Source organism: Coregonus lavaretus (assembly GCF_964263955.1).
Source record: "Coregonus lavaretus genome assembly, chromosome: 30".
NCBI classification, from domain to species: Eukaryota; Metazoa; Chordata; class Actinopteri; order Salmoniformes; family Salmonidae; genus Coregonus; species Coregonus lavaretus.
This window is the reverse complement of record NC_140017.1, coordinates 24,379,526-24,405,296: the sequence shown is the minus strand read 5'-3', so window position 1 is coordinate 24,405,296 and position 25,771 is coordinate 24,379,526. Positions and strand designations below refer to the sequence as shown.

The window sequence follows — 25,771 nt, the reverse complement described above, 5'->3', positions numbered from 1 at the left end:
GTCATCAAAAGCATTACACGAATAGGATGAAGTTGTCCTATCACTTTTATTTTTCATAGACAGGAAGAGGAAGCGTTGTCATGTGTTTTCTGTACTCCTAGCAAAGATTATGGATATACTGGCAAGATACTTGTTTCTCTGCCCTAACAATGGGAGTCGTTGCGGCACGGCGGGCTGTCTAGCTCCCGCCTATCCTTTCTTTGGATTGGTGGATATCTCATTATTTTAATACATTTTTGAATATTCGATGAGGGTGGTTGACGTTAACCGCATGTATTCAATGGAGAGCTGCTACGCTACTAGCCTCTTATCATGAATATGCATAGCTATCTCGAGACATATTACCTCAACTACCTCAACTAGCCGGTGCCCCCGCACATTGACTCTGCAACGGTACCCCCTGTATATATAGCCTCCCTACTGTTACTTTATTTTACTTCTGCTCTTTTTTTTCTCAACACTTTTTTTGTTGTTGTTTTATTTTTACTTAAAAAATAAATAAAAAATGCACTGTTGGTTAAGGGCTGTAAGTAAGCATTTCACTGTAATGTCTGCACCTGTTGTATTCGGCGCATGTGACCAATACAATTTGATTTGATTTGATTTGACAACTCCGATATAAAGTATTTTTTTAAATCAAAGTTGCGGGGGTGTCACGTGTCCTACTTATATCAGTACACTCGTAACAACCTAAGCATTACGGAACTTATATTAAATCAAATAAACCTCACGTAGCAAATAAGCCATTCATTTTTTTGTTGACCAAATTCGACACTCTCATTGACCTCTGTACAAAAACTCCTCGCTTGGTGGGCGAGAAAATGCAAAAACGCCCACTGCTGGACGGAGACAAATTTCCCTCCGAGTTGGGCCTCTCTCTTTACCTCTTCCTCTCTGCTCGTAGTATTTTAGAAGCGATCATAGTGCGAAAGGTCCATGTCGTATTTGTTCTAGCATAAAACGCTTCATACCTGCTTGCTTTGCGTACGATAATTGATAATACTGCTACTTATTCTATTTCATAATGTCTCATTATGAAGAATTAAAGGTCCATGGTTATGATGAATTCTGCAAAGCAGTGTCTGAGAGGAAAGGAAAGGACATATTCGCATATTTCTCTGGTGATAAAGACGCTCAAGGGATGAGCTGGTGTCCAGATTGTGTGAAAGGTAATAGAGTTATTGTTTTATGGCTGTAATAATTTGTACCTGACATGTATAGAAGTTGGCTTTCTTTCCCAGCTGTCTGTCATAATGCGTCAGTCACTGCTGCATTATGGTTGGCAATTCATGGTAGCCAAGCCAACTAATCTCTCTGTAATGTGTTTACTGGGGGTGCTTGTCTTATGCTCTATTTTCTGTATTATTATTATATATTATACTGTACTCATGTGTAATTTATTGTTTGCATAAATCAAAGCCACACAGATTTGCCAGCTTTCTTCTCCTCCTTCTACTCCAGCTGAGCCAGTTGTTAGAGGAGAGATGTCCCACCTTCCTGAGGGCTCTGTCTTCGTCTACTGTCAGGTTGGAGAGAGGCCATAGTATGTACTCAACTTTTTCTTCATATTCACTGGTGATGATAGCAGAAGGATAGTGCTGTGCAATCCACAGACAATATAAAAGTATTATTCTTACCCTCAAATGCAGCTAGTAGTTTTGAAAAGCTTAAATAAATCGTGCAAGTTGTAACATCATGAACTGTCGGCTCTCTCGGACAGCATATTTGAAAGGAGCAAAATACACTGAACAAAAATATAAACGCAACATGTAAAGTGTTGGTCCCATGTTTCATGAGCTGAAATAAAAGATCCCAGAAATGTTCCATGCCCACAAAAAGCTTATTTCTCTCAAATTATAAGCACACATTTGTATACATCTCTGTTGGTGAGCATTTTATCCTTTGTCAAGATAATCCATCCACCTGACAGATCCACCTACCAGGTGTGGCATATCAAGAAGCTGATTAAACAGCATGATCATTACATGTGCACTTTGTGCTGAGGACAATAAAAGGCCACTCTAAAATGTGCAGTTTTGTCACACAACACAATGCCACAAATGTCTCAAGTTTTGAGGGAGCGTGCAATTGGCATGCTGACTGCAGGAATGGCCTCCAGAGCTGTTACCAGATAATTGAATGTTAATTTCTCTACCATAAGCCGCCTCCAACGTCGTTTTAGAGAATTTGGCAGTACGTCCAAATGGCCTCACAAACGCAGACCAGGTGTATGGCGTCGTGTGGGCAAGCGGTTTGCTGATGTCAACGTTGTGAACAGAGTGCCCCATGGTAGCGGTGGGTTTATAGTATGGGCAGGCATAAGTTCAGGACAACGAACACAATTGCATTTTATCAATGGCAAATTGAATGCACAGAGATACGGTGACCAGATCCTGAGGCCCATTGTCGTGCCATTCAACTGCCGCCATCACCTCATGTTTCAGCATGATAATTCACGGCCCCATGTCGCAAGGATCTGTACACAATTCCTGGAAGCTGAAAATGTCCCATTTCTTCAATGGCCTGCATACTCACCAGACGTGCAGTGGTGGAAAAAGTACCCAATTGAGTAAAAGTAAAGATAGCTTAATAGCAAATGACTCAAGTAAACGTGAAAGTCACCCAGTAAAATACTACTTGAGTAAAGGTCTAGAAGTATTTGGTTTTAAATATACAGTTTTGAGAATGACACAAGTATTGGTCTTCACAAAGTTCGCTGCTTCAGTGTTATGAGATATTTTTGTCAGATGTTACTATGATATACTGAAGTATAATTACAAGCATTCCATAAGTGTCAAAGGCTTTTATTGACAATTACATTAAGTTTATGCAAAGAGTCAATATTTGCAGTGTTGACCCTTCTTTTTCAAGACCTCTGCAATCTGCTCTGGCATGCTGTCAATTAACTTCTGGGCCACATCCTGACTGATGGCAGCCCATTCTTGCATAATCAATGCTTGGAGTTTGTCAGAATTTGTGGGTTTTTGTTTGTCCACCCGCCTCTTGAGGATCGACCACAAGTTCTCGATGGGATTAAGGTCTGGGGAGTTTCCTGGCCATGGACCCAAAATGTCGATGTTTTGTTCCCCAAGCCACTTAGTTATCACTTTTGCCTTATGGCAAGGTGCTCCATCATGCTGGAAAAGGCATTGGTCATCACCAAACTGTTCTTGGATGGTTGGGAGAAGTTGCTCTCGAGGATGTGTTGGTACCATTCTTTATTCATGGCTGTGTTCTTAGGCAAAATTGTGAGTGATCCCACTCCCTTGGCTGAGAAGCAACCCCACACATGAATGGTCTCAGGATGCTTTACTGTTGGCATGACACAGGACTGATGGTAGCGCTCACCTTGTCTTCTCCGGACAAGGTGTTTTCCAGATGCCCCAAACAATCGGAAAGGGGATTCATCAGAGAAAATGACTTTACCCCAGTCCTCAGCAGTCCAATCCCTTTACCTTTTGCAGAATATCAGTCTGTCCCTGATGTTTTTCCTGGAGAGAAGTGGCTTCTTTGCTGCCCTTCTTGACACCAGGCCATCCCCCAAAAGTATTCGCCTCACTGTGCGTGCAGATGCACTCACACCTGCCTGCTGCCATTACTGAGCAAGCTCTGCACTGGTGGTGCCCCGATCCCGCAGCTGAATCAACTTTAGGAGACGGTCCTGGCGCTTGCTGGACTTTCTTGGGCGCCCTGATGCCTTCTTCACAACAATTGAACCTCTCTCCTTGAAGTTCTTGATGATCTGATAAATGGTTGATTTAGGTGCAATCTTACTAGCAGCAATATCCTTGCCTGTGAAGCCCTTTTTGTGCAAAGCAATGATGACGGCACGTGTTTCCTTGCAGGTAACCATGGTTAACAGAGGAAGAACAATGATTTCAAGCACCACCCTTTTTTTAAAGCTTCCAGTCTGTTATTCGAACTCAATCAGCATGACAGAGTGATCTCCAGCCTTGTCCTCGTCAACACTCTCACCTGTGTTTAACGAGAGGACCACTGACATGATGGCAGCTGGTCCTTTTGTGGCAGTGCTGAAATGCAGTGGAAATGTTTTTTTTGGGGATTAAGTTCATTTTCATGGCAAAGAGGGACTTTGCAATTAATTGCAATTCATCTGATCACTCTTCGTGACATTCTGGAGTATATGCAAATTGCCATCATCAAAACTGAGGCAGCAGACTTTGTGAAAATTAGTATTTGTGTCATTCTCAAAACTTTTGACAACGACTGTACTTAAGTATCAAAAGTAAAATTATAAATAGTTTCACATTCCTTATATTAAGCAAACCAGACGGCACAATTTTATTTGTTATTTTATGTATGGATAGTCAGGGGCACACTCCAACACTCAGATATCATTTACAAACTAAGCATTTGTGTTTAGTGAGTCTGCCAGAAAAGAGGCAGAAGGGATGACCAGGGATGCTCTCTTGACGTGTGTGAATTTGACCTTTCCTGTCCTGTTAAGCATTCAAAATTTAACGAGTACTTTTGGGTGTCAGGGAAAATGTATGGAGTAAAAAGTACATTATTTTCTTTAGGAATGTAGTTAAGTAAAAGTTGTCAAAAATATAAATAGTAAAGTACAGATACCCCCCAAAACTACTTAAGTACTTTACACCACTGCAGACATGTCACCCATTGAGCATGTTTGGAATGCTCTGGATAGACGTGTACGACAGCGTGTTCCAGTTCCCGCCAATATCCAGCAACTTCGCACAGCCTTTGAAGAGGAGTAGGACAACAATCCACAAGCCACACATCAACAGCCTGATCAACTCTATGCGAAGGAGATGTGTCGCGCTGCAGGAGGCAAATTGTGGTCACACCAGATACTGACTGGTTTTCTGATCCACGCCCCTACTTAAAAAAAAAGTTATATGTGACTAACAGATGCATATCTGTATATCCAGTCATGTGAAATCCATAGATTAGGGCCTAATGAATTTATTGACTGATTTCCTTTTATGAACTGTAACTCAGTAAAATCTTTGAAATTATTGCATGTTGTGTTTATATTTTTGTTCAGTGTGTGTGTGTGTGTGTGTGTGTGTGTATGTATGTGTATGTGTGTGTATATATATATATATATATATATATATATATATATATATATATACACAGTGCACAAAATTATACATTTGACCTAAATGTCTTTGACTTTTGTATTTGCTTAATATACCTTTTCATCTTCAACCAGTTGGAAGGATCCCAATAATGAATTCAAGAAGACTCTGAAGCTCAGTGGAGTTCCCACTCTGATCCGTTATGGCACGGTGAGCATAAGTGCATGGCAAGATCACAAAGAAGAAGAATTTCTCTAATACATTTTAAAAGTGTTGCTTTTTCTTTGGATTTTGTGGTAACACTGAAAGGGTCCTAAAAGCGTTTTATTATTATTTTATAGATAGTCAATCTGTAAAAAACAACAACTGTTAACACATTGGTGAGGTTGTTATTAACCGTTTATGAACTATTTATAAACTTTTAATACATTCTTAATAAAATATACCTTCAGGGAAAGTGTTACCAAAACATGCTAAGTTCTGTTTCTTTTCCTCCATCTAATTCAGCCTCAGAAGCTGGTTGAGGAGGAGTGCTTCAAAGCTGACCTGGTGAGGATGATGTTCACTGAGGATTAGAGGACAACACTCACCCTGCACTTGGTTATCTTCCATTTCCCTCTGTCCTGAAATCCAGTCCCAGCCCAGGCACCTTTTCACTACACTTGATTGAATAGAAATGATTGTTTCTTTGGAATTCAAATACACACTTCTCTCACTGCGAGGCAGTGTTAATCAGTGATGTGTTGCTATTCTTACAAGGAAATAATAAGCAACTATAACATAACCAGAGGCCTTGGTAGAGCTAGCTGTCTGCTTTTATAACTTGATGTTTAAAGTAGTAAATTAAATAGAAGAGGTTATAATAACAAAGCCCACTTTTGACTAATATATTAGATTCCCCTAAGTGGTAGGCAGCCTACTCCTAGAATGTGATGTGCCAGACGAATTGTGTCAAATGAATTGAATCTCATCAATTGATGATTCTTATTTCTTACTTACGGCAGTAATCTATAGAGTGAGGATATCAACTGAAGCATTACCTGTTATACTGTGATTGTCGTGTTATAGTGTAGAATTTAGTCAAATTAAGGGAAATTATGGCTGGATGAAAAAAATAAAATGTTTAAAATGCAGTTTGTCTATAGTGCAGTTCATTTTGTGAGAAGCTAGGTGGCTCCCTCAGCCTGTCTAAATATATTAGGCCTAATGTCTTATAATAAACATTTAGGTTCACGTTTTTTCTTTTCAATAATGATATTATTTATATTTCAAACAATTATTTTTTTATGTGAAATTATAATATTAGATAAAATTGGCACATTTAATAATAGGCTCATGTTGTCTTTGTAAACATATATATATATTTTAAAGCTCCTTATAGGCTCATGAAGAAGAAAAAAAGTAACCTATCCCTAGTTCTGTCATATGGGTTTAATGTACACATAGGCCTAAACATGTAATGTGTGTACCATGTAGGCCTAAACATGCTCAATGCTAACAGCAATCAGTCTTTGAATAGTGAACTTGATCAAGTAGTGTTATTAAATACCAGACCAAACAAAGGTGGTCTGAATTTTTTATATACATACATCAAGAATATTATAGAGATGCAATATCGCCGTTTTATAACTAGGTGTCATGAAAGAGTTGCTTGCTTTGAAGTGAGGAGCGCAAGCACTGTTGTAGGAGTATAACTGGAGCGCATTCCTGCACACCACACATTGGAGCGACTGAGCTGAGCAGCGGAAAAGGGTATCTGTAGTCGTGCACACATTTGAGCATAGGCTATACCACGAATTGGGGCTCTCCAAGGAAGCTAAATTGGAGGACCAGGGCGTGTTTGTTTTCACTGAGCTTTTCAGTTTTCATTTTCTGCAGTCTTGGTAAGAGAACGGAATATATTAGGGTCTGTTTCAAGGACTCGAGCAGCGATGTCGGAGTTTCTGGTGAATCTACTCGGGGAGCGGCTCGTCAACAGCGAGAAAGCCGATGTGGATGTACAGGCGCTGGGTAGCAAGCTGTCCCTGGTCGGGCTCTACTTCGGCTGCAGTTTAAACGGCCCCTGTAAGCAGTTCAACGCCAGTCTGTGTGAGTTTTATAGCAAGTTCAAAAAATCATCTGAACATAAAGACACATTGGAAATCGTCTTCGTCTCATCTGATCAGGATCAGAAACATTGGCAAGACTTTTTACAGGAGATGCAATGGCCGGCATTGCCTTTCAAAGATAGACACAAAAAGGTAAGAAGTGACCAATGAATAAAAAGGTGAATCTGGAATTGAGCCACGATATAAAAAACATATGTGACACCCATATGTTTAGCCTACCCAATAAACCCTTATTTAAATAAACTGCACACTTTGCCCAATTATATAGGTCTACCTTACAGTTCATAGGTATATGCTTTTATTTGGGTCATTGGACATAACTGACTGTGGAACCAAAGGTTGATACAGGGTCTAACATATTTTGTTTCTAATGTTGCCAGCAGGCCTATTTTTTCTGTAGGTAGATTCGTTTGTCACTGTCTCTCTTATGTATACAGAATATGGTTTACAGAAGGCCCCTTGTATTTATTCCAGGTTCCATTGTTTGCATTGGATATAATATATAGCCTATCTATTGTGCACCCCGGTGCATGTGTCACAGGTTATCTATAGCCTAAATATTCATATTGAAATTAGAAAATGACACATACACACCCAGGTAGTGGGAAGATATGCTAATGTCTAAAATGTATTATTATTCATAGTTAATTTGTAGAATCCTTTTTAATTCAAACACTCAGGTAACAAATTACATTGTCCTGCCCCAAAATCATTTTTTGTGGCAGGACAATTGACAAAAAAATATGGTCAAAAGATATTGACCAAAACTTGACTTATTATAGGCCTATAGCCATTAGAAATAATGACAATGCTATATAAATATTGATTTAAATATAGTTCAAATGTTTTTGTTTAATTGTTTGTTCTATATATGAATACCTAATATCTAAGGTTTATTATAGCCAAGGTGAAATGATCGATGCTGAAAATAGTTATTGTAAAAATACAAAGGAAAAAGGTATAATGTGTTTTTGATCAAAGTGTTAGTGAAATATTTGAAACTCGATACAATGGCCTACTCTTTGGCTGTTAGGCTTTTGTTCGATTAATTATTTAATTGCAGGGCCATTATTTAGGATACAGAAGTCAATATCTCATAATAGGCCTACACATTACACGGCTATTGGAAAACACCCATATGTTTGAAAAAGGAGAAAAGATTTAATCAAATTTCCTATAAATAAACCTGTAGGTAATTCTATTCATATTATCTGTCCATCTCTTTCATATGGGTTTAATATAAAGGTTTCAAAATAGATGTTTAGCCTATAGATGTTGAAAAAGATTATGAGCTTAATCATCATAACCTTTCACAGAAAATGTCCAAATATTTTCTATGTACCCTGTCCATTTATTAATTCATTATTTTACCTTTATTCATAATTTGACAAATGTTTACAGTTACTGTCCCATATAATTAATCTAGGCCTATATTGTAAATATGATTACCACAATATCTTGATGTCTGTATTTATTTTCTGGACATGAATTCAATAAACATAAAAAATAACATGTTGTGAAAGCCTTTAAAATGTTTAGGCCGATATAATGTCAATGTATGGGTAAAGCAAGGGTTTCAGGATTATAAATAAATTATACCTAAATGAGACCTGTATCATGCTGCAGGTTCACCCACGTCAGGATCCATTTTGGGTCCTCTGCCCCTCCAGTTTCCTACATACGTCAACATGCCTGTCTGAAAAACAAATGATGATCCTTAATAACAAATTACAATTAATCCCACTGAGACTGTCTCGGCTAGCCGATGTGTCTCGGCTTGCAGCTGCATGCACATAATCTATATGCTATAAAGAATAATATAATTGTGGGCGGGTATAATATATGTGTACATTACAATTGTAATCGTGAGGGAGAGGAGAGTAGAGGGAGAGAGCCGAGGGTAGTGTGAATATAAATCTAATTGTCTGCAGAGGACAGAGCTGCGCCATTCTCAGTGCCCTGCTGCTGCTACCCTGTTGGCAGTACAGGACATTAAACCCAGTAACGGCTGGTAAAGACATTGTCATGGTCTCTAGGCCTCACAGGATAGGTATAAAATACAATTCCACAGTAAAAAAAACAAGTCAGGAAATCATACCATACTGTTACTATCTTTTTAAAATAATGGGAGCAGAAGATGGTGATGGAGGCTGGCTTTTAGTTGGACAATGATAATTTCCTTGTCCTAAGATGCCAGGGCAAGTCGTTTATTTGAAAATAAGAGTATAAATAGCCCTCATCTGTGTCTCATTACATTGCCACACCAGGCTAGTAAAAAGGATTTGCAGGAGACTTTCTGTAAGAATAGTTCTGCATGCACTACTATCAGTGCCAGTGGAATTCTATTTTGTACAACGTGTCATTTTAGGGGATGTTTTTTATGCATTTATCTGATATAGACCTACCCAGTTTGCCTACATACCGGCAAGTAATTACTACATCAACATTTTACCACCTCTTCAATGAAATGGAGACATTTAGAATGATTATCTTTCAACTGTAAGGGCACACAGGACCTTTTTTAAAATGAGTCTTTGCCTCATGGCTCCACACCACCCAACCCTTCCCCATGGTCATCAAATAGCATGCTGTATATTTTATGAACTCTTTGTGAATTTCCTTAGTGTAGTCTTTTCCTGTAGAACCCTAACACTTAGTTGTAATAGGTGCAGCTTGATTTAGATTCAATCAAGGCCCTTCTAATGTGTTGCAGATTGTTGGTGATGGTTTGTGTTTCACTTCATTATGCAGTCCAGGCGTGAAGGGGGGGAATGATGGAGGCATTTGATTTGATTTGATTTGAGGGAGGGAGGGATGGATGGGGGTTGTCTTGGGCCAGTCTGGGAGGAGCGTATAGCCACAGTGCAGCATTATTGTGTTCTGAATGCTGCTGGTGGAAAATATTCTGCAGCATTAACATTGCCATTGTTCAAAATTCGAGTGCGGCCACGACTTGGCTAAGGCTACCTGAGAGTAGTGTACAACTTTGCATTTAACTCTGTGACAGTGCCACCAGTATTAATTGCAGAGTAACTGTGATCTTCAGTACAGCAGGGTGTCTGTTAGGGGTTTAACTAACCTATGGCCTGCTCTGTTTTTATACTGAAGAGAGAATTCCTGTTTCAGTGAGCAGTCAGATTTAGGTCACACTACCATAGCCTTCTGACATGTCCTAAGGCAAGTACATGTTTAGTGTTTACTTAAGGCTTCATGTGGCCTATACATTTCCCCCTTCAGAATGATTCTTTTGGCATTTGTGTGTGCATTGATGTGAATGTGTTTTTCTGCTCCTGGAGCTTTGTAATGCATCAGATGGCGTTGTAGCCTGGTGGGTTGGCGAAGTAGTCTCAGCCTTTGTCTGCGGCACAGATGTGGTTTTATCACCAGGACAGGTATATGAAGCGCCTGGCACCTGATAAGAGAAGCTTTGCTTCAGAGGAGATATCATCTGTATATTTGTATCAGCTGTGTCTACATGAGCTGGGTATTTCTTACTTTCCATTTATATGCTGTTTAATTTACACTCATTCTTTACAATTCATTTGAATAGGACTTTTAGTTCATTTAAAAACAATAAGGTGGCAACCCACACCAATATGACTTACCAGTGCTTTTTATCATACGTGTTATGGTCAAAGGCATCATCCGTGCCTATATTGCAATCAGTACCCGTTTACAGTAAATGGGAGGGAAGCAAGACAAGATAATGCTCTAGTCTAAATCAACATGTTTGTGTAGAAGAAACACATTTGAGTCCAGTCCAGCTGTGAGGTCTTCCTTGAAGAAGTGTGAAGTCAGCTATTGAACAACTTGGCAGCATGGGACTGTGTTTACCCACTCAGAGAAAAGACAACGTCAGGCCCAGATCTCGCCTGCATGCAAGTGGGATCATAGCAACAAGTAAAATAGTGTGTGTGAGAGAGAGAGAGACCTAATTGGTGTATGATGTTGACCTGGTGGAGGGCTGCATTGAGGTTGTGGGTCTGTGGGTAGTAAGTGGCCCTCTCCCCCCTCTTCTCAGGCCTGGCTGGACTCTGGCTGTAGGCAGGGGAGGAGAGAGAGTGAGAGGCAGCTCTGTTGAGCTACACAGGGCTCATCTCCTGGCACAGCCAGCAATCTCTCTCCATCGCCTCTTTCAGAGCCTCATCACCTACCTGGCCCCCCTCTCCCTCCTGCCGTCCACCCCTCCTACAGTAGTTCCCCCTCCCCTCCCTTCTCATTCCTTACACTGCACTTGCTTTCTCTTGTCCTGTGTAGTCAATTCTGTCACTCACATTGCTAGGAATGTTTATTATCTAACTATGCAGAGATAAGATGAAATATTGAAGACATTGTCTTACATTTTTTTACAAGCGAGGAGATTTAGTGTTTTGAAAGGATCTTGGGGGCTTTAGGTTTGACTATTAGGAGTCACATTTTTGACTGCTGAATTGATTCCACTCTGATTTCACTTAAGTCATACAAGACGTCATTCACATCAGCAAAGCTGTAGTTCACAGAACATTTTATTACTATTTTATATTTTTTCATCCTTGAGTTGGCATAACAGAAAGGTCACAGTAGCTGTGGGATGAGAACAGTGTGTGTGTGTGTGTGTCTGGCAGTGTGTGAAGGGAGTTCAAGGGACCCTTTAGCAGAGCAGTGGGTGGGTGCCTGTTGTTATGGAACCACGGCAGTGTGTGTGAGCGGAGTGTCTTGGCTGGCACTGCCTTACATGGAGAGGTACAAGCAGGAGTGGGAGAGCCGCTCGTAAATCAATTACAGCCTTCACCAAGTATCTGTGAAAGCCCCACTCTGCCAACGCTGGAAGATAAACTCTGGGGCAGTGTGTTTCTGCTGAATCAAGAGAGGAGAGGGATCACATCCCAGTGAGAGAAAGTCTGCATCCCAAATGGCACCCTATTCACTACATGGTGCACTACTTTTAAACAGAGCCCTATGGTTAAAGCCTTGTGAATAGGTTGCAATTTGGGACACAGCCAAAGGCTTCTGTTTAGCCCCCTGGTCTGTCCCACTGCAGTGTCGTGCCCCCCTGGGTCGGAGCCCCTGAGCCCTGGGACTACTGGGACTAGAGCCACAGCTGCTAGGTGCTTCAGAGAGGGGCTAAGGGTGCCTGTCATCAGGGTGTCACTGATCTGATGAAAACCGCACCGTGCACTGCTCATCACATATCTCAGCCCTGCGTCTCCCTGCCCCTGCTGCACTCCTTTGATTCCAGCAGGAGCAGCTGGAAAAAGCCTGCTGCATGCCCCCTTATCTGCAGGTGATAATGTGCAGTTCCTTATCTGTAAATGCCACATTTGGTTGGGGTTGACCTGTGTAGATGCTCTCTCTCTCACCTGTCAATTTCACGTGTGTGTGTGTGACAGTTTGGGCTGATATACATACATACATACATACATACATACATACATACATACATACATACATACATACATACATACATACATACATACATACATACATACATACATACATACATACATGCATGCATGCATGCATGCATGCATACATACATACAGTACCAGTGAAAAGTTTGGACACATCTACTCATTCAAGGGTTTTTCTTTATTTGTACTATTTTTGACATTGTAGAATAATAGTGAAGACATCAGAACTATGAAATAACACATGGAATCATGTAGTAACCTAAAAAGTGTTAAACAAATCAATATATATTTTATATTTGAGATTCTTCAAATGGCCACCCTTGCCTTGATGACAGCTTTGCACACTCTTGGCATTCTGTCAACCAGCTTCACCTGGAATGCTTTTCCGACAGTCTTGAAGGAGTTCCCACATATGCTGAGCACTTGTTGGCTGCTTTTCCTTCACCCTGCGGTCCGACTCATCCCAAACCATCTCAATTGGGTTGAGGTTGGGGGATTGTGGAGGCCAGGTCATCTGATGCAGCACTCCATCACTCTCCTTCTTGGTACAATAGCCCTTACACAGCCTGGAGGTGTGTTGGGTCATTGTCCTGTTGAAAAACATATGATAGTCCCACTAAGATGGGATGGCGTATTGCTGTAGAATGCTGTGGTAGCCATGCTGGTTAAGTGTGCCTTGAATTCTAAATAAATCACAGACAGTGTCACCAGCAAAGCACCCCCACACCATAACACCTCCTCCTCCATGCGTTACAGTGGGAAATACACATGCTGAGATCATCCGTTCACCCACACCACGTCTCACAAAGACACGGCGGTTGGAACCAAAAATCTCCAATTTGGATTCCAGACCAAATGTTTCATCATAGCGCCTGATGGTTTTTGCGACTGCACTTGAAGAAACTTCAAAAGCTCTTGAAATGTTCCGTATTGACTGACCTTCTTGTCTTAAAATAATGATTGATTGTCGTTTCTCTTTGCTTATTTGAGCTGTTTTTGCCATAATATGGACTTGGTCTTTTACCAAATAGGGCTATCTTCTGTATACCCTCCCTACCTTGTCACAACAAAACTGATTGGATCAAATGCATTAAGAAGGAAAGAAATACAGTGGGGAAAAAAAGTATTTAGTCAGTCACCAATTGTGCAAGTTCTCCCACTTAAAAAGATGAGAGAGGCCTGTAATTTTCATCATAGGTACACGTCAACTATGACAGACAAAATGAGAAAAAAAATCCAGAAAATCACATTGTAGGATTTTTAATGAATTTATTTGCAAATTATGGTGGAAAATAAGTATTTGGTCAATAACAAAAGTTTCTCAATACTTTGTTATATACCCATTGTTGGCAATGATACAGGTCAAACGTTTTCTGTAAGTCTTCACAAGGTTCTCACACACTGTTGCTGGTATTTTGGCCCATTCCTCCATGCAGATCTCCTCTAGAGCAGTGATGTTTTGGGGCTGTCGCTGGGCAACACGGACTTTCAACTCCCTCCAAAGATTTTCTATGGGGTTGAGATCTGGAGACTGGCTAGGCCACTCCAGGACCTTGAAATGCTTCTTACGAAGCCACTCCTTCGTTGCCCGGGCGGTGTGTTTGGGATCATTGTCATGCTGAAAGACCCAGCCACGTTTCATCTTCAATGCCCTTGCTGATGGAAGGAGGTTTTCACTCAAAATCTCATGATACATGGCCCCATTCATTCTTTCCTTTACACGGATCAGTCGCCCTGGTCCCTTTGCAGAAAAACAGCCCCAAAGCATGATGTTTCCACCCCCATGCTTCACAGTAGGTATGGTGTTCTTTGGATGCAACTCAGCATTCTTTGTCCTCCAAACACGACGAGTTGAGTTTTTACCAAAAAGTTATATTTTGGTTTCATCTGACCATATGACATTCTCCCAATCCTCTTCTGGATCATCCAAATGCACTCTAGCAAACTTCAGACGGGCCTGGACATGTACTGGCTTAAGCAGGGGGACACGTCTGGCACTGCAGGATTTGAGTCCCTGGCGGCGTAGTGTGTTACTGATGGTAGGCTTTGTTACTTTGGTCCCAGCTCTCTGCAGGTCATTCAGTAGGTCCCCCCGTGTGGTTCTGGGATTTTTGCTCACCGTTCTTGTGATCATTTTGACCCCACGGGGTGAGATCTTGCGTGGAGCCCCAGATCGAGGGAGATTATCAGTGGTCTTGTATGTCTTCCATTTCCTAATAATTGCTCCCACAGTTGATTTCTTCAAACCAAGCTGCTTACCTATTGCAGATTCAGTCTTCCCAGCCTGGTGCAGGTCTACAATTTTGTTTCTGGTGTCCTTTGACAGCTCTTTGGTCTTGGCCATAGTGGAGTTTGGAGTGTGACTGTTTGAGGTTGTGGACAGGTGTCTTTTATACTGATAACAAGTTCAAACAGGTGCCATTAATACAGGTAACGAGTGGAGGACAGAGGAGCCTCTTAAAGAAGAAGTTACAGGTATGTGAGAGCCAGAAATCTTGCTTGTTTGTAGGTGACCAAATACTTATTTTCCACCTAATTTGCAAATAAATTCATAAAAAATCCTACAATGTGATTTTCTGGATTTTTTTTCTCTCATATTGTCTGTCATAGTTGACGTGTACCTATGATGAATATTACAGGCCTCTCTCATCTTTTTAAGTGGGAGAACTTGCACAATTGGTGGCTGACTAAATACTTTTTTCCCCCACTGTAACTTAACTTTTAAGAAGGCACACCTGTTAATTGAAATGCATTCCAGGTTACTACCTCATAAAGCTGGTTGAGAGAATGCCAAGAGTGTGCAAATCTGTCATCAAGGCAAAGGGTGGCTATTTGAAGAATCTCAAATACAAAATATATTTTGATTTGTTTAACACTTTCTTGGTTACTACATGATTCCATATGTGTTATTTCATAGTATTGATGTCTTCACTATTATTCTACAATGTAGAAAATAGTAAAAATAAAGACAAACCCTGGAATGAGTAGGTGTGTCCAAACTTTTCACTGGTACATATATATATATATATATATATATATATATACAGTGAGGGGAAAAAAGTATTTGATCCCCTGCTGATTTTGTACGTTTGCCCACTGACAAAGATATGATCAGTCTATAATTTTAATGGTAGGTGTATTTGAACAGTGAGAGACAGAATAACAACAAAAAAATCCAGAAAAACGCATGTCAAAAATGTTATAAATTGATTTGCATTTTAATGAGGGAAATAAGTATTTGAACCCTCTGCAAAACATGACTTAGTGCTTGGTGGCAAAACCCTTGTTGGCAATCACAGAGGTTAGACATTTCTTGTAGTTGGCCACCAGGTTTGCACACATGTCAGGAGGGATTTTGTCCCACTCCTCTTTGCAGATCTTCTCAAAGTCATTAAGGTTTCGAGGCTGACGTTTGGCAACTCGAACCTACAGCTCCCTCCACAGATTTTCTATGGGATTAAGGTCTGGAGACTGGCTAGGCCACTCCAGGACCTTAATGTGCTTCTTCTTGAGCCACTCCTTTGTTGCCTTGGCCGTGTGTTTTGGGTCATTGTCATGCTGGAATACCCAAACACGACCCATTTTCAATGCCCTGGCTGAGGGAAGGAGGTTCTCACCCAAGATTTGACGGTACATGGCCCCGTCCATCGTCCCTTTGATGTGGTGAAGTTGTCCTGTCCCCTTAGCAGAAAAACACCCCCAAGCATAATGTTTCCACCTCCATGTTTGACGGTGGGGATGGTGTTCTTGAGTCCAGTCCAGCTGTGAGGTCTTCCTTGAAGAAGTGTGAAGTCAGCTATTGAACAACTTGGCAGCATGGGACTGTGTTTACCCACTCAAACTGAGATTAGGAGCACTCCCTTTAAGAGTGTGCTCCTAATCTCAGTTTGTTACCTGTATAAAAGACACCTGGGAGCCAGAAATCTTTCTGATTGAGAGGGGGTCAAATACTTATTTCCCTCATTAAAATGCAAATCAATTTATAAAAAATTTTACATGCGTTTTTCTGGATTATTTTGTTGTAATTCTGTCTCTCACTGTTCAAATAAACCTACCATTACAATTATAGACTGATCATTTCTTTGTCAGTGGGCAAACGTACAAAATCAGAAGGGGATCAAATACTTTTTCCCCTCACTATATATATATATATATATATATATTATATATTATGCTGCTGCTAAGTGGATAACTAGGTGAAGAAACACTGAGCCTTATTACATTTACATTTTAGTCATTTAGCAGACGCTCTTGTCCAGAGCGACTTACAGTTAGTGAGTGCATACATAATTTTTATTTTTTCATACTGGACCCCCGTGGGAATCGAACCCACAACCCTGGCGTTGCAAACGCCATGCTCTACCAACTGAGCTACATCCCTTATTACACACAGGGTAAACACTTGTGATAAACCCTGTGGTTCATTCTGAGAGGACATAGTTGAAACTTCTGCCCATCAGTCAAGATACAAGACTTGGCTAGATAACCCCCTTCTGAAGAGATGGTAAGTAAGACCACCATGCTAAGATTGCATACTTAAATGATCCAGGCTAGCCATGCAGTGGGGTGGCCCCAAGTGCTTAATTTGTAAATCGGGAGATGGCGGAACAAAAAGTGAGTGTGAGAGGGTGGTAACCTGTGGATACTGGATGAACATATGAAAAAAAAAAACTTTATAATAAAGTGTTGCATGCATATCATCGCATTTGCGTAGTGGCATAGAGCAGTAGAGTAGAGGTGCTTGCAGGAGTTGCACACATGGGGAAATCTTTTTGTAGCCTAGGGTCCGGGAAAGATTTGGCCTTTTTATAAACGCTTTTCATGCAGTTCTATGTCATTTTACATGACTGGAGACCTTAGCATAATCTTTTTTAATACCGCACTAATGATCGAAATGACCAGCTACTTGGACACTGACAAACTGAGAATCTGAGATCATTAAAAACAACCTCGTCTTGAATCCATCAATAGCCTAGGCCTAGGTGTGTGGAGACACATATTGTACAATCTGAGGAGGAAATTATAGTTCTAGAAAAGGTTTCCAGTTTCACTAACTCACCCAATGTTGCACATTTCACGCACCGGAGATGGCCGATGCACTCCTGCCAAAAGCCTGTCTCTCTTTTGTTTTACTTTGTAAAACAATGCTGTTCACTCAATAGGCCTATTTGGAAGTTGATATAATATTTTGGTAGCCTCTACAGACAGATTAGAGTCTTCTCTTTTCAGCAGGAGCCAATTGCTTTCCAACCTGTGTTTTCCCTGATTGTATTTGAAAACCTGTTTTGGCTGCATGCTGTTCATTGACAGATTTGCCGCACATTCAGGACTGCTACACACGATCCACAGCTAGGCAATAAAAAAAGAAACTAATGATCCTCTGTGGTTAAATTATAGGACTATATTCCTGGAGTAGTATTCTGAATTATTAGATTTCTTTCTAAACAGACAGCAGTAATTCTATAATTTTGGAAAATGTATTTCAATTTATCAGGGGTACATCAGCACCCTTCCCGCAGCTATGATTCTATAAGGAAATAAATGATGAATTGCAACGCTGGAGAGATGGTTGCAGGCTCATGTCTATCAGAGCAGAGCGAGAGATAATAGAAAGTGAATCTCATTCTAGTTCTGTGAGAGATACAGGCACGCTTCGCTCTCTCACCACAGCACCAGCCACGCGTTGGTCTCTATCAATCACATTTCTTTATAAAGCCTTTTTACATCAGCAGATGTCACAAAGTGCTATACAGAAACCCAGCCTAAAACCCCAAACAACAAGCAATGCAGATGTAGAAGCACGGTGGCTAGGGAAAAACTCCCTAGAAAGGCAGGAACCTAGGAAGAATCCTAGAGAGGAACCAGGCTCTAAGGGGTGGCCAGTCCTCTTCTGGCTGTGCCGGGTGGAGATTATAAGAGTACATGGCCATTAATGCCAGATTGTTCTTCAAGATGTTCAAACGTTCATAGCTGACCAGCAGGGTCAGAGGGATATCAACAGACCACCAACTTACTACCCTGAGACGAGGCTGATGATAGCCCACGAAGATCTCCTCCACCACACGAGCCCAACAGGAAGATCACGTCAGTGACTCAACCCACTCAAGTGACGCACACATCCTAGGGACGGCATGGAAGAGCACTAGGGACATTAAGGAGGCCTACATCTAGTGACCATAGCGTAGCGTACGTGTAAGTATGTACGGCAGGACCAAATCGGAGAGATGGGTCTCTAGGCTACAATGTTGTGCAAGCCATAAACTTGGGCCGCCCAAGCAAAATCAATTCTTAGACTATCAGGCACGGGCTGAAAATCTACGTTTTCACAATACGTTTTTTTAGGGGGCATTAGAATTACAGAGGAGGAAACTCAAATTAACTTTGATCGCTTTTATTCAAATGTTTACATTGCAAACAGGGACAATTATTTTTCATGTCACGAGAGGTACCAGATCCTGGCAAATAGGTTCCGGAACGAAATAGTCCAAAACTAAGCACTGGTGACCCCACTGTGACTGTTACAGTGGCTTGCGAAAGTATTCACCCCCCTTGGCATTTTTCCTATTTTGTTGCCTTACAACCTGGAATTAAAATGCAAGTCAATACTTTGTAGAGCCACCTTTTGCAGCAATTACAGCTGCAAGTCTCTTGGGGTATGTCTCTATAAGCTTGGCACATCTAGCCACTGGGATTTTTGCCCATTCTTCAAGGCAATACTGCTCCAGCTCCTTCAAGTTGGATGGGTTCCGCTGGTGTACAGCAACCTTTAAGTCATACCGTAGATTCTCAATTGGATTGAGGTCTGGGTTTTGACTAGGCCATTTCAAGACATTTAAATGTTTCCCCTTAAACCACTCGAGTGTTGCTTTAGCAGTATGCTTAGGGTCATTGTCCTGCTGGAAGGTGAACCTCCGTCCCAGTCTCAAATCTCTGGAAGAGCGCCATCCATCATTCCTTCAATTCTGATCAGTTTCCCAGTCCCTGCCGATGGGAAAAACATCCCCACAGCATGATGCTGCCACCACCATGCTTTACTGTGGGGGTGGTGTTCTCGGGGTGATGAAAGGTGTTGGATTTGCACCAGACATAGCGTTTTCCTTGATGGCCAATAAGCTCAATTTTAGTCTCATCTAACCAGAGTACCTTCTTCCATATGTTTGGGGAGTCTCCCACATGCCTTTTGGCGAACACCAAACGTGTTTGGTTATTTTTTTCTTTAAGCAATGGCTTTTTTTCTGGCCACTCTTCCGTAAAGCCCAGCTCTGTGGAGTGTTCGGCTTAAAGTGGTCCTATGGACAGATACTCCAATCTTCGCTGTGGAGCTTTGCAGCTCCTTCAGGGTTATCTTTGGTCTCTTTGTTGCCTCTCTGATTAATGCCCTCCTTGCCTGGTCCGTGAGTTTTGGTGGGCAATAATGGATTTAATGGTGCTCCGTGGGATGTTCAAAGTTTCAGATATTTTTTTATAACCCAACCCTGATCTGTACTTCTCCACAACTTTGTCCCTGACATGTTTGGAGAGCTCCTTGGTCTTCATGGTGCCGCTTGCTTGGTGGTGCCCCTTGCTTAGTGGTGTTGCAGACGCTGGGGCCTTTCAGAACAGGTGTGTGTTTATATACTGAGATCATGTGACAGATCATGTGACACTTAGATTGCACACAGGTGGACTTTATTTAACTACTTATGTGACTTCTGAAGGTAATTGGTTGCACCAGATCTTATTTAGGGGCTTCATAGCAAAGGGGGTGAATACATACAGTTGAAGTCGGAAGTTTACATACACTTAGGTTGGAGTCATTAAAAGTCGTTTTTCAACCACACCACAAATTTCTTGTTAACAAACTATAGTTTTGGCAAGTCGGTTAGGACATCTACTTTGTGCATGACACAAGTAATTTTTCCAACAATTGTTTATAGACAGATTATTTCACTTATAATTCACTGTATCACATTTCCACTGGGTCAGAAGTTTACATACGCTAAGTTGACTGTGCCTTTTTAAACAACTTGGAAAATTCCAGAAAATGATGTCATGGCTTTAGAAGCTTCTGATAGGCTAATTGACTTCATTTGAGTCAATTGGAGGTGTACCTGTGGATGTATTTCAAGGCCTACTTTTAAATTCAGTGCCTCTTTGCTTGACATCATGGGAAAATGAAAAGAAATCAGCCAAGACCTCAGAAAAAAATTAAACACCATGGGACCACGCAGCCGTCATACCGCTCAGGAAGGAGATGCGATGAATGTACTTTGGTGCGAAAAGTGCAAATCAATCCCAGAACAACAGCAAAGGCCCTTGTGAAGATGCTGGAGGAAACGGGTGCAAAAGTATCTATATCCACAGTAAAACGAGTCCTATATCGACATAACCTGAAAGGCCGCTCAGCAAGGAAGAAGCCACTGCTCCAAAACCACCATAAAAAAGACAGACTACGGTTTGCAACTGTACATGGGGACAAAGATCGTACTTTTTGGAGAAATGTCCTCTGGTCTGATGAAACAAAAATAGAACTGTTTTGCCATAATGTTTGGAGGAAAAAGGGGGTGGCTTGCAAGCCGAAGAACACCATCCCAACCGTGAAGCACGTGGTGGCAGCATCATGCTGTGGGAGGGACTAGTGCACTTCACAAAATAGATGGCATCATGAGGAAGGAAAATTATGTGGATATATTGAAGCAACATCTCAAGACATCAGTCAGGAAGTTAAAGCTTGGTCGCAAATGGTCTTCCAAATAGACAATGACCCCAAGCATACTTCCAAAGTTGTGGCAAAAAGGCTTAAGTACAACAAAGTCAAGGTATTGGAGTGGCCATCACAAAGCCCTGACCTCAATCCTATAGAAAATGTGTGGGCAGAACTGAAAAAGCGTCTACAAACCTGACTCAGTTACACCAGCTCTATCAGGAGGAATGGGCCAGAATTCACCCAACTTATTGTGTAAAGCTTGTGGAAGGCTACCCAAAACGTTTGACCCAAGTTAAACAATTTAAAGGCAATGCTACCAAATACTAATTGAGTGTATGTAAACTTCTGACCCACTGGGAATGTGATTAAAGAAATAAAAGCTGAAATAAATCATTCTCTCTACTATTATTCGGACATTTCACATTCTTAAAATAAAGTGACGATCCTAACTGACCTAAGACAGGGAATATTTACTAGGATTAAATGTCAGGAATTGTGAAAAACTGAGATTAAAAGTATTTGGCTAAGGTGTATGTAAACTTCCGACTTCAACTGTATGCACAAACCACTTTTCCGTTATTCATTTTTTTCATTTCACTTCACCAATTTGGACTATTTTGTGTATGTCAATTACATGAAATCCAAATAAAAATCAATTTAATTTACAGGTTGTAATGCAACAAAATAGGAAAAAGGCCAATGGGGATGAATACTTTTGCAAGGTACTGTACTTCTTGCCCCTCCTGAGATAGAGGGTGAGTCCCAAATGGCACCCTATTTCCTACTTAGTGCACTTTTCTTGACCAGGGGTCATAGGGCTCTGGTCAAATGTATTGCACTACATGGGGAATAGGGTGCCATTTGAGAGACATACTGTGTGACTGAGCCTGGCTGTGGTCCTGCAATGTAAATAATATTAATTTATTACACTTTTCTATAGCGCTTTTTATTTCAGACAATCTCAAAGCGCTTATGTAGTGTAATATGTCTCCATTGTCCTGCCTGGCCTGCAGCTGTGAGTTCCTGTTACTTTGTTACTGTACGTCATGTTTGACAAGAGCTCATGTGAGGAATGTGGGCAGACACCTGCTCTGCAGAGAGAGGCAGTAAGGCCGTGGTGCAGGGAAACAGAGTGTGCTGTGGTAAAGCACTGTGGAGCGACTCTCTGTTGCCCGTACCAAATGTTGCCTCTCACACCAAGCTAGTGTTACTAGTTCTTTCACTGCTCTTTTTATCATGTTACTGGGAGCGCTGTAATATTGTGAGAGGCGACAATAGGTTGATGTTAAAGGGGAGTTTAAGTTACCCTCTGAAAATTGGTGAAAACAGTGGGGCTGTGTGGCTGGCTTGTAAACTACAACCAGAATCTCTCTCTCTGTCTCGGTGTGTGTCTCTCCTCTAAGCAACCTGATCTGTTTCTACATCCGTTATCTGCCTGTAAATGAAAACACACGAAGACGCTGAGGCTGTGACCTTGGTCTGTGGTCTGTGAACCACTAAAAAGATACACTGGGATAGGGCCTATGGCTTTGTCCCCAGTATTCTGCAGCTGGCCCATTGATACGGACTCTCTGCTCTCTTTCTGTGGTTTTCGACCAGAAGTTTCCACAGGAGAGTACTAGCATGGCAATGTCTTCACCACATTGTCTGCAGTAACACTGCAATGAGAAAAACCAATGATTCTCCAGCTTACGTACATTATTCCAAACCAACCCCAATTAGCACATACAGTGGGGAAAAAAAGTATTTAGTCAGCCACCAATTGTGCAAGTTCTCCCACTTAAAAAGATGAGAGAGGCCTGTAATTTTCATCATAGGTACACGTCAACTATGACAGACAAATTGAGAAAAAACAATCCAGAAAATCACATTGTAAAAATTTATATGAATTTATTTGCAAATTATGGTGGAAAATAAGTATTTGGTCACCTACAAACAAGCAAGATTTCTGGCTCTCACAGACCTGTAACTTCTTCTTTAAGAGGCTCCTCTGTCCTCCACTCGTTACCTGTATTAATGGCACCTGTTTGAACTTGTTATCAGTATAAAAGACACCTGTCCACAACCTCAAACAGTCACACTCCAAACTCCACTATGGCCAAGACCAAAGAGCTGTCAAAGGACACCCGAAACAGAATTGTAGACCTGCACCAGGCTGGGAAGACTGAATATGCAATAGGTAAGCAGCTTGGTTTGAAGAAATCAACTGTGGGAGCAATTATTAGGAAATGGAAGACATACAGTGAGGGAAAAAAGTATTTAGTCAGCCACCAATTGTGCAAGTTCTCCCACTTAAAAAGATGAGAGAGGCCTGTAATTTTCATCATAGGTACACGTCAACTATGACAGACAAAATTAGAAAAAAATATCCAGAAAATCACATTGTAGGATTTTTCATGAATTTATTTCCAAATTATGGTGGAAAATAAGTATTTGGTCAATAACAAAAGTTTCTCAATACTTTGTTATATACCCTTTGTTGGCAATGACACAGGTCAAACGTTTTCTGTAAGTCTTCACAAGGTTTTCACACACTGTTGCTGGTATTTTGGCCCATTCCTCCATGCAGATCTCCTCTAGTGCAGTGATGTTTTGGGGCTGTCGCTGGGCAACACGGACTTTCAACTCCCTCCAAAGATTTTCTATGGGGTTGAGATCTGGAGACTGGCTAGGCCACTCCAGGACCTTGAAATGCTTCTTACGAAGCCACTCCTTCGTTGCCCGGGCGGTGTGTTTGGGATCATTGTCATGCTGAAAGACCCAGCCACGTTTCATCTTCAATGCCCTTGCTGATGGAAGGAGGTTTTCACTCAAAATCTCACGATACATGGCCCCATTCATTCTTTCCTTTACACGGATCAGTCGTCCTGGTCCCTTTGCAGGAAAACAGCCCCAAAGCATGAATTTTCCACCCCCATGCTTCACAGTAGGTATGGTGCTCTTTGGATGCAACTCAGCATTATTTGTCCTCCAAACACAACGAGTTGAGTTTTTACCAAAAAGTTATATTTTGGTTTCATCTGACCATATGACATTCTCCCAATCCTCTTCTGGATCATCCAAATGCACTCTAGCAAACTTCAGACGGGCCTGGACATGTACTGGCTTAAGCAGGGGGACACGTCTGGCACTGCAGGATTTGAGTCCCTGGCGGCGTAGTGTGTTACTGATGGTAGGCTTTGTTACTTTGGTCCCGGCTCTCTGCAGGTCATTCACTAGGTCCCCCCATGTGGTTCTGCGATTTTTGCTCACCGTTCTTGTGATCATTTTGACCCCACGGGGTGAGATCTTGCGTGGAGCCCCAGATCGAGGGAGATTATCAGTGGTCTTGTATGTCTTCCATTTCCTAATAATTGCTCCCACAGTTGTTTTCTTCAAACCAAGCTGCTTACCTATTGCAGATTCAGTCTTCCCAGCCTGGTGCAGGTCTACAGTTTTGTTTCTGGTGTCCTTTGACAGCTCTTTGGTCTTGGCCATAGTGGAGTTTGGAGTGTGACTGTTTGAGGTTGTGGACAGGTGTCTTTTATACTGATAACAAGTTCAAACAGGTGCCATTAATACAGGTAACGAGTGGAGGACAGAGGAGCCTCTTAAAGAAGAAGTTACAGGTCTGTGAGAGCCAGAAATCTTGCTTGTTTGTAGGTGACCAAATACTTATTTTCCACCATAATTTGCAAATAAATTCATAAAAAATCCTACAATGTGATTTTCTGGATTTTTTTCTCTCAATTTGTCTGTCATAGTTGACATGTACCTATGATGAAAATTACAGGCCTCTCTCATCTTTTTAAGTGGGAGAACTTGCACAATTGGTGGCTGACTAAATACTTTTTTTCCCCACTGTACAAGACCACTGATAATCTCCCTCGATCTGGGGCTCCACGCAAGATCTCACCCCGTGGGGTCAAAATGATCACAAGAACGGTGAGCAAAAATCCCAGAACCACACGGGGGGACCTAGTGAATGACCTGCAGAGAGCTGGGACCAAAGTAACAAAGCCTACCATCAGTAACACACTACGCCGCCAGGGACTCAAATCCTGCAGTGCCAGATGTGTCCCCCTGCTTAAGCCAGTAATTGTCCAGTCCCATCTGAAGTTTGCTAGTGTGCATTTGGATGATCCAGAAGAGGATTGGGAGAATGTCATATGGTCAGATGAAACCAAAATAGAACTTTTTGGTTCGTCGTGTTTGGAGGACAAAGAATGCTGAGTTGCATCCAAAGAACACCATACCTACTGTGAAGCATAGGGGCGGAAACATCATGCTTTGGGGCTGTTTTTCTGCAAAGGGACCAGGACGACTGATCCGTGTAAAGGAAAGAATGAATGGGGCCATGTATCGTGAGATTTTGAGTGAAAACCTCCTTCCATCAGCAAGGGCATTGAAGATGAAACGTGGCTGGGTCTTTCAGCATGACAATGATCCCAAACACACCGCCCAGGCAACGAAGGAGTGGCTTCGTAAGAAGCATTTCAAGGTCCTGGAGTGGCCTAGCCAGTCTCCAGATCTCAACCCCAT

The 25,771-nt window shown here is 41.5% G+C and overlaps 2 protein-coding genes across 3 annotated transcripts in view; both read left to right on the top strand.

The window, feature by feature from the left end:
* The first annotated feature begins 644 nt into the window (after positions 1 to 644).
* LOC311106082 (thioredoxin domain-containing protein 17-like) lies at positions 645 to 6,199 on the top strand. Of its 2 annotated transcripts, none has more exons than XM_084148383.1 (4): positions 645 to 1,169; positions 1,462 to 1,543; positions 5,201 to 5,276; positions 5,574 to 6,199. In XM_084148383.1, the coding sequence occupies exons 1-4, from the start codon at positions 1,025 to 1,027 to the stop codon at positions 5,640 to 5,642; spliced, it is 372 nt and encodes a 123-aa protein (XP_084004509.1). In that variant the 5' UTR covers positions 645 to 1,024; the 3' UTR covers positions 5,643 to 6,199. The 2 variants fall into 2 exon arrangements, with proteins under 2 accessions (XP_084004509.1, XP_084004508.1); XM_084148382.1 differs by having other exon boundaries at positions 846 to 1,169; positions 1,420 to 1,543.
* Positions 6,200 to 6,784: 585 nt separating this feature from the next.
* LOC311105588 (nucleoredoxin) overlaps positions 6,785 to 25,771 on the top strand; it is a 79,305-nt gene continuing 60,318 nt past the window's right edge. The window contains exon 1 of the mRNA XM_084147779.1: positions 6,785 to 7,306. Within this exon, the coding sequence (XP_084003905.1) occupies positions 6,998 to 7,306 (309 nt within the window). The 5' untranslated portion in view covers positions 6,785 to 6,997. The remainder of the gene's footprint in view (positions 7,307 to 25,771) is intronic.